Genomic DNA, 13,914 nt, shown 5'->3' with positions numbered 1-13,914 from the left:
GATCAAAGGCACTATATATCCAGACCAAATTTTCCATGTCACACATTAAAAGGGTGGGAGTGGATGAGAAATCTGGGGTTTCTGGGTTGCTTTGGGAGGCAGGGCCAATGGCAATGCAGATCAGGGAGGAGGAGTATACAATAGCCACAGAGGTCAAGAAAGATCCACAGGGGACAATAATGGTGATCTTTGGTGATCCTTCTGTGTGGCTTGCCTTTGTCTTCATGTTTCTCCCAGCCCCATCTCGTGCTCTGCAGTAGTAGCTCTGTTGTGTCTGGCACGTGTTCACACCCCTTCTGTGATGTAAAAAAGGCACAGAGAAGGTTATTCTGTTAATGCTCTAGGGCAGGGGTTCTCAACCTTTTTCTTTCTGAGGTCCCCCCAACATGCTATAAAAACTCCATGGCCCAGCTGTGCTACAACAACTATTTTTCTGCATATAAAAGCCAGGGCCGGCATTAGGGGGTAGCAAGCAGGGCAATGCCTGGGGCCCCACACCACACAGGGCCCAATGAAGCTAAGTTGCTCAGGCTTCAGTTTCAGCCCCAGGTGGTGGAGCTTGGAGCGGCGGGGCTTCAGCTTTCTGCCCTGGACCCCCGTGAGTCTAATGCTGGCCCTGCTTGGAGGACCCCCTGAAATCTGCTCACGGCTCACCGGGGGCTTCGGACCCCTGGTTAAGAACTGCTGTTCTAGGGGAAAAGGTGACAGAACAATTGCACCCAGGAGTCCCTCCACCTAACTAACCATGCCAAACACACACACACACAGCCAAACACCTTTCCCCTCTGCGCAGCGCGCACACACGCTCATCTGAGTCTCCTCTGCAGGATTCAGGCTGATCAGATTCCCCCATACTACATAAACAGAGGAGTGCATATAGCCTTTGACAGCAATAAATACTTGGGTACAGTTCTAAAAATCTGGACCAGGAGAGGTTTCTCAGCATTCATTAAAAATGCATTGTGTTCTGTTCCCATTCTTACAGGATTATGAATTACTGGCTGCTTCCTACAGTTCAGGATTGGAAACGTTGCTCAACATACCTATCAAGAAGACTATAGTTCAGTCACCTTCAGGGTTGATTCTTCAAGAGGTACATTGCCTTTTTCCCCAAGTTCCTTGTAAACTGTATTTATTCACATGCGATGTTTCGGCTGAAGCTATCCTGCTAGATATGCTGCTGAATCCTAATCGCTAGCACTACTGCTGTTTAGGGTCTATGAGCATTTCTGTTAAGCCAATCTGGACTCTTAAGGGAAAATCCTTTCCATCGTGCCATGCCTGACTTGCCAGACTTTGTGCAGGAGAGTTCCAGGGGGCTGAGTGGATGGATCCTCCTGTGGAGCAGCAATAGAGCTGCTCACACACAGATGTGCATAGTTGATGGATCTACATTGTCATGGATCCAACATCCTAATTCTTCCTTCTGGAATCACCAGATCTCCTTTCACATCCTTGTGTAGCGAGCCCCCTGTGCAGTGGAACTGCACCGGTTTCACTGTGTCCAAATCCCCCTTTAGATGCAGAAAACGAGAGAGAAAAGTTCTGTGCCATCATTACTGCTTCACTGTAAGAAATGTTACATTCCATCGTATATCAAAAAAAGTTAGAATATCGTGGCGGCTTCTATTTGTAATGTTTAACTTCAGCATGTCACCACTGAAAAGATAACGTGGTCACAAAGCATTTTTGAATCCGTTGCATTTCAAAATAAAATTAGAAGTGTGAAACCTTCCTCTCTTATCCTAGGAGCAGAGCAGAAATCAGTGGCTAAAACATAGAAGTGTTGTTTCATTAAATCTCCCTAATCAGCTCTTAGGGCAGGACAGGGATATCATTTCCATTTTACAGGTGGGGCACAGAAAAGTTAAGGATAAAATTTTCAAAAGTGCCTAAGTCACTTTTGAAAATGGAACGTAGGTTCATTAGTCACTTAGGTGCTTTTGACACTTTTACCTGAACTTGCCCCAGTCACACAGGAAATATATGGTGATGCGGGGAACTGAACCCAGGATTTCACACCACATCTGCAGTGGGGCAAATGGATATTGGAAAAAAGAGGCATAGCCTTCTCAGAAAGGGACATTTTCACTTCCCAAAGTCTCCTAGGGTTATCGGGAGTTTGAAGGCAGAGAATTAGCTCCACACTCTCTAAATCAATGTTTCTTGGAATATATTTAAACCATTTAAAAAATCCTGAGCCCCTATCTGGTCTCATACAGCTTTCTAATATAGACTGACCATGGTTCTGTTTTTATTTTCCAGGCTGCAGAAATTCAGTCTCGGTACATAGAGCTTCTTACAAGATCAGGGGATTATTACAAATTCTTAAGTGAAATATTGAAGAGCATGGAGGATTTGAAGGTAACCTACTTGTTTTATTTCTGGTACTTTCCATTGTCACCACAGTATCTGACAGCAAGGTATCTCTGGTCAAAAGCTTTTTCCCTTAGTGAAATGCAAAACAAAGTATTGGAAAGGAAAAAACACCCTGGATTATATCAATAGCAAGCTAATGAATCCTCACAGCACACTTCTGAAGTAGGCAAATAAATTCCATTCTCCCCGTTTTAAAGATGGTGGTAGTGACTTGCAGGGCCAATTTTGAGGTGATATAGAAGCTGGTGTATATTAGACTTACATGTGAGGTGGGAATAGCAAAAGTACCCAGCACTCGCCTAGTAGGTCAACCCTGACTACTTCTGCAAACCACATCCCCATTCTGTGGGCCTGAGTCTGATCTTATGTCCTTTTGCAGTGTTGTGATTCCACTGATTTTTAGTGGCGTTACTGTTGATGTGATGCATCATGGTGAGACCAGAATCAGGCCCAATTCAGAGGTCATGTGTGAGGAATGTAAGGTATATGTAGGAAAGTGATTGATTGCAAATATAGTGAGCCCATTAAAGTGAGCTTATTTAAGGGAACATGTGTGCCTTTTGGGAACACCATCTCTGAAGGAGCTCCCTGGAGCACAGGGGGAATGTGCCCACTTCTACATTTCTTTAACGGCATATAATCCACTCACTCTGCTATACTAGTCCTGTTCTACAGGCCAGTGGAGACAGCTGGGATCCTACATCCACCCTACCTCTTTTGGGGCACTGTGCACCTGCAGGAGAGGGGGCGGTATGAATCTGGCAAAGATTTTGTCATGGATATTTTTAGTAAAAGTCATGGACAGGTCATGGGCAATAAAGAAAAATTCATGGAAGCCTGTGATCTGTTAGTGACTCTTTTACTAAAAATATCAATGACAAAATCAGTTGTGGGGTCTTCACACCACCTCCAGTGGCTAAACAGGTGCAGGAGCCTTCTCGGAGCTCTGGGGGCTCCCATCCCCTGTGGGGGCTTGGAGCTCCAGGGTCCCCCCACTGATGCCGGCGGCAGGAAGCTCTGGGGTAGCCCCGCCGCCCATGGCAGCTCTGGGGTATCCATGCAAGGTGGCAGGGGGACCCTGCAGCTCCTGGTTGCCTGGGCTGAATTCATGGAGGTCGCTGGAAGTGACAGATTCCGTGACCTCTGTGACCTCCATGAAAGAATTGTAGCCTTAGGTATGAACAATATCAGTTGCTAGTAAATTCTGGGTAGAGGGGAATTTAAATGTGTTTGAAACTAAGATATTTCATTCATTCCCAACAGCATGTGGCACTGGGAGCTTTGATCTTGCCAAAACAAAAAGCCAAATTGTGCCACCTATACTCACATCAGGTAGAATCTTACTCTGGAAATCATCCTATTGATTTTGCAGAGTAAGGTACTAGGTACTACTCGGTGTGAATATGGGTATCTGAATCTGTCCTGATGTGATTAAATAAAAGTTTTGTGCATTGTTGGGCATGTTCCTTACAGTTGTTGGTTTTTAAGATGTAATTCATGGGATGGGTTCAAAATAGTTATCACAGCCCATTTTTTCAATTTTTATCCCACAGATGAAAAGCACTAAAATTGAAATGTTAGAAGAAGAGCTCAGGCTTGCCAGAGATGCAAATTCCGATAATAGCAACAAGTATAAATTTCTGGAACAGAATCTGCAGAAGTTCCAGGTGGACTGTTCCCAGCTCAAAGCAAAGCTCATGAGTCTGGAGGAGTTGAAGAGACAAGCTGAGATGGATGGCGGTTCTGCTAAGCAAAACCTGGACAAATGCTATGGTCAGATAAAGGATCTCAATGACAGGATAACAAGGCTGACTTATGAGATTGAAGATGAGAAAAGGAAAAGGAAGCAGATGGAGGATAGATACGAGCAGCAGAAAAATGACTATGACCAACTGCAGAAAACAAGACAAAATGAGAAAGATAGCCTGAGCTGGCAAAAGTTAGAGTCTGAGAAGTTTATCAAGGAGAAAGAGTACGAGATAGAAAAGTTAAGGGTTCTTCTCCAGGATGAGGGCGTACGGAAGAGGGAATATGAAAATGAGCTGGCTAAGGTAAGGAATCAGTTTAACGAGGAGATGAGTAATTTAAGGAACAAGTATGAGACTGAAATTAATATTAAGACGACCACAATCCATCAGATAGCTTCCCAAAAAGAAGATGATACAAAAAGTCTCAGAAACCAGTTGGATAGACTGGCAAGGGAGAACAGAGACCTTAAAGATGAGATTGTGAGACTCAATGACGCCATTTTGCAAACAACAGAGCAACGAAGGAGGGCAGAAGAAAATGCTCTTCAGCAGAAGGCCTGTGGTTCTGAAGTGTCACAGCAGAAGCAACAGCTGGAGCTGGAGTTGAAGCAGATAATTCAGCTGCGTAATGAAGACAACTCAAGGTATAAGCAGGCACTTGAGGAGGCTGCATTAACTATCCAGGAAAAGACAAAGGAGCTAGAAAGATTAAAGATTCAGCTTCAGGAAGAGGCTAAAAGCCAATGGCAACTTGAAAATGAACTGGCTAAGGTAAGGAACAATTTTGATGAGGAAATTATTAGTTTAAAGAACAAGTACGAGACCGAAATTAATATCACCAAGACTACGATTCACCAGATTACTGTGCAAAAAGAAGAGGACACGAGTAGTTACCGAACACAGCTTGACAATGCCATGCGAGAAAATAGGAATTTGTGTGAGGAAATTAGGAGACTGAAGAACACAATAAGTCAGACAACAGAGAACCTTAGAAAAATAGAGGAAAATGCTCAACAGCAGAAAGCAACTAGCTCAGAGATCTCACAGAAGAAACATCAACTGGAGGTTGAGCTAAAACAGGTCATTCAGATGCACTCGGAAGAAAGCATGCGATACAAGCAGTCACTTGATGATGCGGCAAAGACAATTCAGGAGAGAAACAAAGAGATTGAAAGACTGAGAGAGTCGTTTGAAGTGGAAACAAGTAAAAGGAAAGACTTAGAGGAGGAAAATAAACAATTACAAAGAGTTCAGTTTGATCTGCAGAAAACTAACGTCAGTGCGACAGAGACGATCAACAAACTGAGGATCCAGGAACAGGAACTGACACGACTGAAAATTGAATATGAAAGAATTTCACAAGAGAAGAAAGGGAAGGATCAAGAAAGTGCAAAGTTGCAAAGCACTATGAAAGACTTGCAGCTCCAGAAACATAAACTGGAAGAGGAACTTTGTAGGTTGAATAAAAACGCAATGGAGGAGTCTTCCAAGAGGAAGAAAGTAGAAGAGGAATTAGAAAGTATGAGGAGATCTTTCAGAGAGCAGTCAGTTAAAATCACCAATCTCACTCAGCAGATAGAGGAGGTGTCCATTGTAAAGAAAAGGAGTGAAGATGACCTTAAGCACCAGAGAGAGTTACTAGATGGTCAAGTAAGAGAAAAGCAGAGATTCATGGAGGAGATAAGAAAATACACATCCGAGATTGAAACTTTAAGCCACCAGTTGGTTCAAGAGCAGGAACACTTAAAACAGGCTCACCTCCGAAATGAGCACTTGCAGAAAGCTATTGAGGACAAAAGCAGGAGCCTGAATGAGTGCAAAATAGAAATCGAAAGACTTCAGTCTCTTACTGAGAACCTTACCAAGGAACACTTGATGTTAGAGGAAGAGTTGCGCAATTTAAGATTGGAATATGATGATCTAAGAAGGGGCAAAAGTGAAGCTGATGGTGAAAAAAATGCTACTATTGCTGAACTAAAGAATCAACTCAAAACAAGCAGCAAGCAAACCCTGGAACTTCAGGGGCTGATTAATGATTTACACAGAGAAAGGGAAAATTTGAGACAGGAAATTGAAAAATTCCAAAAGCAGGCTCTAGAGGTATTCACAAATATTTGATCACGACTTTACTGTTTCTCCGATGTGATAATTGACTCCAATGGCTTTTTGAATCCATTTAATTTACTCTTTGCTGTTTAATTATAATTGAGATTCATTTCCCTTTTAAATTGGATTTTTAAAATAGTCAGATCCAGGTCCCTTTTCTAGCTCCTCCGCACCCCTGAAGCAGTGTCAATGGGCCATAAAGCTACCCATCCAGCTGAGGCTTCCCCCAGTGTGAAGGAAACCCTAGCTCTGTGCTAATCCCCACTTTACAGCCACAGGGGAAGAGGGAGTATCTGGATTGCCACTGTGTTTCAGCTGTGCCGACACTTGGGGACTGTTTCATCCAGCACAAGGGAAAACAGTCCGGAGACTATTGTAAATTGTACCAGATGCTGAACCAGCTGCTAGCCCCAGAACTGAGGAGCCGCAAAAGTGGCGTAAGAGGCTTTGCCCCCCCTCCTCAAGTGGGCTGAGCATATCTTTGGCTGCAGCTAAGGATTAAGAGTAAAATGTTCAAAAGTGCTTATGTGACTTAGAAGCTTAAGTGTCATTGCCTTTCAGTGGGACTTGGTACTAAGCCACTTGGGCTCCTCTGAAACTTTTACTACGAGCCCATATTCCCCAAAATATCCATGATATGTGATTACAGAGACCATTTTAAAATATGGAATTTTATCCTTCATTCTTTTGCTTGGTCACTTGCCAAAGAGCAGTTTCCATTTATTACATGTACAAGTGAGCATTTATGAAACCCTATCTACTGAGCAGGTTTGAATCTACATATATTATATATACAGTAATAGAACAAATCCACATCTGTATTGCTTTGTTTTCCAGAAAGTAATTCTTCTTTAAAATCTGTGTGTGTGTGTGTGTTTTTATATATATGGTTGAATATATGTGTAAATAAATATATTACGTATACACCGCTGTATTACATGATATATTTATGCATGTCTATGTAACTATGAAATACATGGTTATGATATACTATCTGTCAAAAACATCATTCATAACTCTGCCACTTTGCAGTTTAGTTTCACGTCTTCTGTGCTTATTTCAAAATATTTTTCTATTACATCCATGATTTTCCCTATACTTACTCTCTGTAATCTTTTATTATATCATCCTCGGTATTTGTCTTCCGATTCTGTTCTCAGCATCGTTCTTTCCCTTTGTTTTTCTCTTTTTAAACTCCTAATATTGTTTCTCTCTTTTCGGTCAGTCGGTCGGTCTGTCTATCTATGTCTCTACTCAGAACACACACACACACACACACACACACACACACATATATGTTACATACATAGTTTATTTAATTTAATACAGTTGATGCATATAGAGTATGCATTCTATATATCTCTGTGCACATGCGTACACATACGTTAAGTGACATTAAATTAATTAAAATTTAAAGAAATTCAAGTAAAAATATTTGGAACTGAAAATAAGAAATATTGACAAGAAGAGGAGGCCTAAGTAAATGGAGCTATGTCCATTTTCACCAGCTGAGGATCAGGCCCTTTATGTGTCTGTGTACACTGTACATATATAGTATGAGTAATAGTAAAAATATAGTCAGAAGGTAACTGATCACCATAAAACCAAGGCTTCCCTAACCCACAGACAGAATTAAAAACAAGACAGTTAGGATGGGATGCAGTACAGTCTATAAGCGAAAAGTGGGTCTGGGGCACTATGTGCTAGGTGCTAACAGAAATGTTTTCAGAGAAGGTGTCAGTGTATATTAAAACATAGTCATAATCTTGGATACAGCATAGGGATATTCAGAAGGTTTTCCAGTGCCAATACGTGATATGTTAAATTATGGGAAAAAGATAAAGAACATCATAAGTGGGAATTATAATTAACATTTCTCTCTCTCAATTTTTCGCTTTTTAAATTTTAGGCATCCAACAGGATTCAAGAATCCCAAAGTCAGTATACTCACATTATGCAAGAAAGAGAGACCCTGCTGATAAAAATAAGTACCTTGGAACAAGACAGGGCAAGGCTGCAGAGATTAGAAGAAGAGCTGAACCGTGCAAAGGTTACACTGGAATCAGAGTCTCGTTTGAAACAACGGCTGGAAAGTGAGAAACAACAAATCCTGAATGACTTAAATCAGTGGAAGAGCCAGTATTCCCGAAATGAAGAGACCATTAGAAAGTTTGAATCTGAGAGAGAAAAGAGTGAGAGGGAGAAGAATGCCCTGAGGATTGAGATTGAAAGGTTACAAATGGAGATTAAGAGGATTGAAGACCGATACAAGTGCAGATTGGAAGAGATCAGCTGCAAAAGCCAATCGGAGATGGATGCCGAGCGCCTCAGAATGCAAAGGGAGATTGAGAAACTGAAGTATCGCCCATGTGGATCCCACAGATGTACTCAGACGGAAGAGGACTTTGCCATTGATCCTTCCAAATTGCTGTTTAATGGGCTGCGTAAGAAAATTACAGCAATTCAGCTCTATGAATGTCAGTTGATAGACAAAAGCACCCTGGATAAGCTCCTTAGGGGACAAAGGTCAGTGGAAGAAGTTGCTGCTGACATCGAACCTTATCTTAGAGGGGCAGGGGCTATTGCAGGAGCATCTCTTACTCCGAAGGAGAAGTACACTTTGTTGGAGGCCAAACGGAAGCAGCTTCTTACCCCAGAAAACACAGTCCTGCTTTTAGAAGCCCAGGCAGCTACAGGAGGTGTGATTGACCTGCACAGAAATGAGTTGTTGACTGTGGACAGTGCGATTGCCAGAGACCTGATTGACTTTGATGACCGAGAACAAATCTATACAGCAGAGAAGGCTATTATGGGATTTAAAGATCCATTCTCAGGAAAAACAGTGCCAGTGTCTGATGCCATCAAGAAAAATCTGATTGACAGGGAAACTGGGATTCGCCTGCTTGAAGCCCAGATGGCTGCAGGAGGCATTGTTGACCCTGTCAACAGTGTTTTCTTGCCAAAAGATGTTGCTTTGTCTCGTGGGTTGATTGACAAAGACCTGTACAGAGTCCTGAATAACCCTCAAGGTGCTTCAAAGAATTTTATTGACCCTGCAACCAAGAAGGCGGTCAGTTACATCCAGCTGAGGGAAAAATGCAGGATTGAACCTCACACTGGCCTACTTCTCCTTCCCGTGCAGAAGAGAAGTATGTCATTTCAAGGGATTAGGCAGCCTGTCCCCATAAGTGAACTGGTCAGCTCTGGAATTATTCAGGAATCAACAGCATGTGGTCTCGAAGCAGGCACAATTAGTGTGGAAGAAGTCAGTGACAGTATTAAGGATTTCCTCCAGGGCTCTAGTTGCATAGCAGGGATCTACAATGAGGCCACTAAAGAGAAGCTTGGCATTTATCAGGCCATGAAAATAGGCCTGGTTAGACCGGGTACAGCCCTTGAACTTCTAGAAGCCCAAGCAGCCACTGGTTTCATGGTGGATCCTGTCAGCAATGTGAGGTTACCAGTTGAGGAAGCTTACAAAAGAGGCCTTATTGGAATTGAATTTAAAGACAAACTCCTCTCTGCTGAAAGAGCAGTCACAGGGTACAAAGACCCGGAAACAGGAAATATCATCTCCTTGTTCCAGGCAATGAATAAGGAGCTCATCGAGAAAGGCCATGGCATTCGTTTGCTAGAGGCTCAGATTGCCACTGGGGGAATCATTGACCCCAAAGAAAGCCACCGTTTGCCGGTTCACATGGCATACACACGTGGTTACTTCAATGAAGAGCTCAGTTTAATTCTCTCAGACCCAAGTGATGATACGAAGGGTTTTTTTGATCCTAACACCGAAGAAAATCTGACCTACCTGCAGCTGAAAGAAAGGTGCATAAAGGATGAAGCAACAGGGCTCTGTCTTCTCCCCCTGAGAGACAAGAAAAAGGTGGTGCAAACTTCACAGAAGAACACCCTTAGGAAACGCAGGGTTGTCATCGTAGATCCAGAAACAAACCGGGAAATGTCAGTGCAGGAGGCGTACAATAAAGGCCTCATAGATTATGACACTTACATGGAACTTTCTGAACAGGAGTGTGAGTGGGAAGAAATAACTATTACAGGGTCAGATGGAAGCACAAGAGTGGTCCTTGTGGACAGGAAAACAGGCAATCAGTATGACATTCAGAATGCTATTGATAAGGGTCTTGTTGAAAGGAAATTTTTTGACCAGTACCGTTCTGGAAGCTTGAGCCTTACACAGTTTGCAGACATGATTTCCTGCAAGAATGGCGGTGATGAAGTATTTAAGCATGAGTCAGTAACTAAATCTCCCACAGTGCTGAGTGTCAGGAGTTCTTCAGTGAGAAAGAGTGGTTCTTTTTCAGCACCCCTGGAGGAATGCAGCCCCATTGCAGCCATATTTGATACTGAAAACTTGGAGAGAATCTCCATTTCAGAAGCTATACAACGGGGCATTGTCGACAGCATTACAGGACAGCGGTTGCTCGAAGCCCAGGCCTGCACAGGAGGCATAATGTGTCCTACCACGGGCCAAAGGCTTTCACTTCAGGATGCAGTTGCTCAAGGCATCATTGATCACGATATGGCCACACGGCTCAAGCCAGCTCAGAAGGCCTTCTTAGGGTTTGAAGGCTTAAAGGGTGGCACTAGAATGTCAGCAGCAGAGGCAGTGAAGGAAAAGTGGCTGCCGTATGAGGCTGGTCAGCGCTTTCTTGAATTCCAGTACCTCACTGGAGGCCTCGTCGATCCAGAAGTGCGTGGAAGAATTAGTATGGAGGAAGCCATTAGGAAAGGATTGATTGATGGGCGGAATGCTCAGAGATTGCAAGACACTAACAGCTATACCAAAATTCTGACCTGCCCCAAGACCAAGCTGAAAATATCCTACAAAGATGCAATGAGTCGATCAATGGTGGAGGACGTCACTGGGCTGAGACTGTTGGAAGCTGCTTCTGTTTCGTCCAAAGGCATCTCTAGTCCCTATAATGTCTCCTCTGCCCCTGGCTCCCGCTCAGGCTCCCGCTCAGGCTCACGAAGTGGATCCAGGAGAGGAAGTTTAGATGCATCAGCAAATGCTTCATATTCTTATTCCTATTCAGCCTTCAGCAGCAGCTCTATCGGGCGTTAGTAGTCAGTTAACAAGTGTTTCTGAATTTTAATTTCATTTAGATGAATCTGTATTACTTTCACTTAAACAAAACAAACTGGTTTGTGGTCATACTATTATTTGCTTGGGTGCAGTGACCTTGCTGGAAAATAAACTCATGCCCAAAATAAATCATAAAGTCCTTTCTGGGTGTGATTAACTTCTCTACTCTTCTTAAAAAGCTGTAAAATGTTTTGGGTGTAGACTTTTGAAGAGAAGATTGCAGGACAGCAAAATGCAACAGTTTCATAATTTTTTAATGTTTGGATTTTTGATTAATCTCTTCCTGTATATTTTGCATGGGCTATTGTTTGTTTCTCCCATTTCCATACCCTCACAATTGTAAGCTGATAACCAAGATTTGAAAATATTGTAACAGTTTACTTTACTTTTTTCCCAGCCTAGCCATTTTATTTTATTTTATTTTATTTTACTTTTTTTTTAAAAGAAAAGTAGTTACATTGTGGATGGAAAATGCATTTCCTTATCAATCCGGATACTGTACTGTAACATGAGAAGCTGTATCCTCTTCCACAGATAATGTAATTGGTTTTCTGTTCAATTATAACTTCATTATGGGGGGATATTATTAACATGTACTTTTCTTTCACCATGCTCTATATTTTCTACTCATTTTGCTTGTTCATTTTCCATGTAACACCAAAAAAAGGCTGACTGCTGCATTCTCGCAATAAACTTTTAAACTTTTAAAGTATTTGTGATTTATTTTAAAATTTAGACATGAACACACCCTTGGAAGGAAGGGAAATAGAAATAACCTTTCTTTGCCAAAAGTGAACAAATGTTTGCAGTGCCATAATTACTGTACAAACTCATGATGTTAACTCTGAGTCTCAGGAACTTGTTTCTAATGTCAGTCCCATTATCTTCATGAGCATAGAAAACTAATCCTGCATTTTCCAAAAAATAGAGACAATGTGAACTATGGCCCCATAAGCAGAAGGCCACTTTTCACATCTGATTGCAGTTAAGGACAGTTTTTTCTCCCACTAGTGATCCAGCACGTTTGCAACAACAAGCAGAACACTCTGGATCAGATTCTCCCCTGCATGAGAGTAGCCTTCAGCCAGCACAAAGACTGGTTTAGCCAAACACAGGATGATGACGCAGCACGAGGGGATCTTTTGATTATGTACAGCCACTTTAGTAGCTCCTATAATGCCTACTTACCTGTGGCTGGTGCAGAGGGCCTAATCTGTGAAATAGCATTTGGCAAGGACATTTTTGTTCCCTGATGCCCCCTGGCTGCTGTAACAGTTCCACTAGGGCTGTTGGCAGCCAACACAAGTTATAGTCTCCTTTAGGCTGCTCTGACTTACAGTGAGGGGACTGGACCAGTGCAAAGTGGGCCCAGGATCAAGGAGCGCAAACATGGCTTAAAGCCCCCTCTCCTCAGCTGCACTGAGTGCTCCTCAGAAGAGAGGATCAGTCCGAAAGGCTCATGTTTTTGAGTGCAGCAAGAAAAATGTAATGTCTGCGTACATATTGGATGTTCCATTGCTCCTCCCAGTCACAGTCTAACCCAGATTTGCCTGGGTAGACATGTCATTCTTAACAGTATGATCACTAATCAAACAAGTACAGTACAACTCCCACAGTGGCACGTTAACAGAAGCCCTGATGAAGATTCAAAAATCTTGCCAGTCACCAAAATAAATGGTTCCTTCAGGTAGTTCAAAATGCTGCCCTGTGGTGTATTCAGCACATACCCACTACAGCCGTACATCATTCTGGGCCTCCATTTGTCTTAGTGATTGTTACTATGGTTATATACAAAATATAACATGAGAACAAAAACTGAAATCTAATGGGCATAGCTGCTAAGCGTTCGTTAGTTTACCCAACATCCTCTGGGGGGAGACTGGGGTGGTGGCTAAGGAAGAAGAAAAACAATGGTGTGACCAGAGTCCTAGTGGGGAGCCAGCTATGGTCACTCAATTAGGGTGAACTGCAAAGAATGGGGCAGCCAAACCCCAAAAAGCTGGTGGATATTCCAATACTTAGATTTACCAAGGCAGCATAGAACATCTTCTTTATTACCTTACTGGTTACTCAGAAGTCCAAACAATACATTTCCCTTAAAGTGATCCAGCCTCAGGCCTCCATCCACGTACCCATGTAAAATATGATGAAAATGTCTGTAAATCTTATTTCATCATATAAAAGAAAAGATTCTACCAATCCCAAAGAATCGGACACATTACCTCCCAGGTTAATGAATGTTTCAAATCTTACCCAAATACACGCTACAGCCAATTCTTATTAACTAAACTAAAATTTATTAAAAAACGAGAGAGAGAGTATGATTAAAAGATCAATATACATACAGACATGAGTTCAATTCTTTTAGGTGCAGATTCATAGCAGAGATGGTGAGCTTTGTGGTTGCAAAGAGTTCTTTCAGAAATAGTTTATAGTCCAATGTCCAATATCACATTCAGGGCTTACCAGCATAACTGGGACCTCAGTCTTGCAACTTAAACTTCCCCTGATGAAGCTTAAGCAGATCTGAGATGACAGAATCAGAACCCGAGGATCTTTTATACAATTTCATGT

At 42.3% G+C, this 13,914-nt stretch overlaps 1 protein-coding gene across 3 annotated transcripts in view; it reads left to right on the top strand.

Annotated features, from left to right (window-relative positions):
• Positions 1 to 11,319, top strand: part of DSP (desmoplakin) — a 46,913-nt gene extending 35,594 nt beyond the window's left edge. The window contains exons 21-24 of one of the 3 annotated variants that reach the window (XM_065398965.1): positions 986 to 1,093; positions 2,266 to 2,364; positions 3,933 to 4,430; positions 8,143 to 11,319. In XM_065398965.1, coding sequence (XP_065255037.1) covers positions 986 to 1,093; positions 2,266 to 2,364; positions 3,933 to 4,430; positions 8,143 to 11,319 — 3,882 coding nt within the window. Of the gene's footprint in view, positions 1 to 985; positions 1,094 to 2,265; positions 2,365 to 3,932; positions 6,228 to 8,142 lie in introns of all 3 variants that reach the window. The other 2 variants (XM_065398964.1, XM_065398963.1) reach the window with 2 other exon arrangements.
• Positions 11,320 to 13,914: the final 2,595 nt, after the last annotated feature.

Source organism: Emys orbicularis, chromosome 2, assembly GCF_028017835.1.
Source record: "Emys orbicularis isolate rEmyOrb1 chromosome 2, rEmyOrb1.hap1, whole genome shotgun sequence".
NCBI classification, from domain to species: Eukaryota; Metazoa; Chordata; order Testudines; family Emydidae; genus Emys; species Emys orbicularis.
The sequence above is the reverse complement of the archived record's forward strand: the minus strand, read 5'-3'. Positions and strand labels throughout refer to the sequence as shown.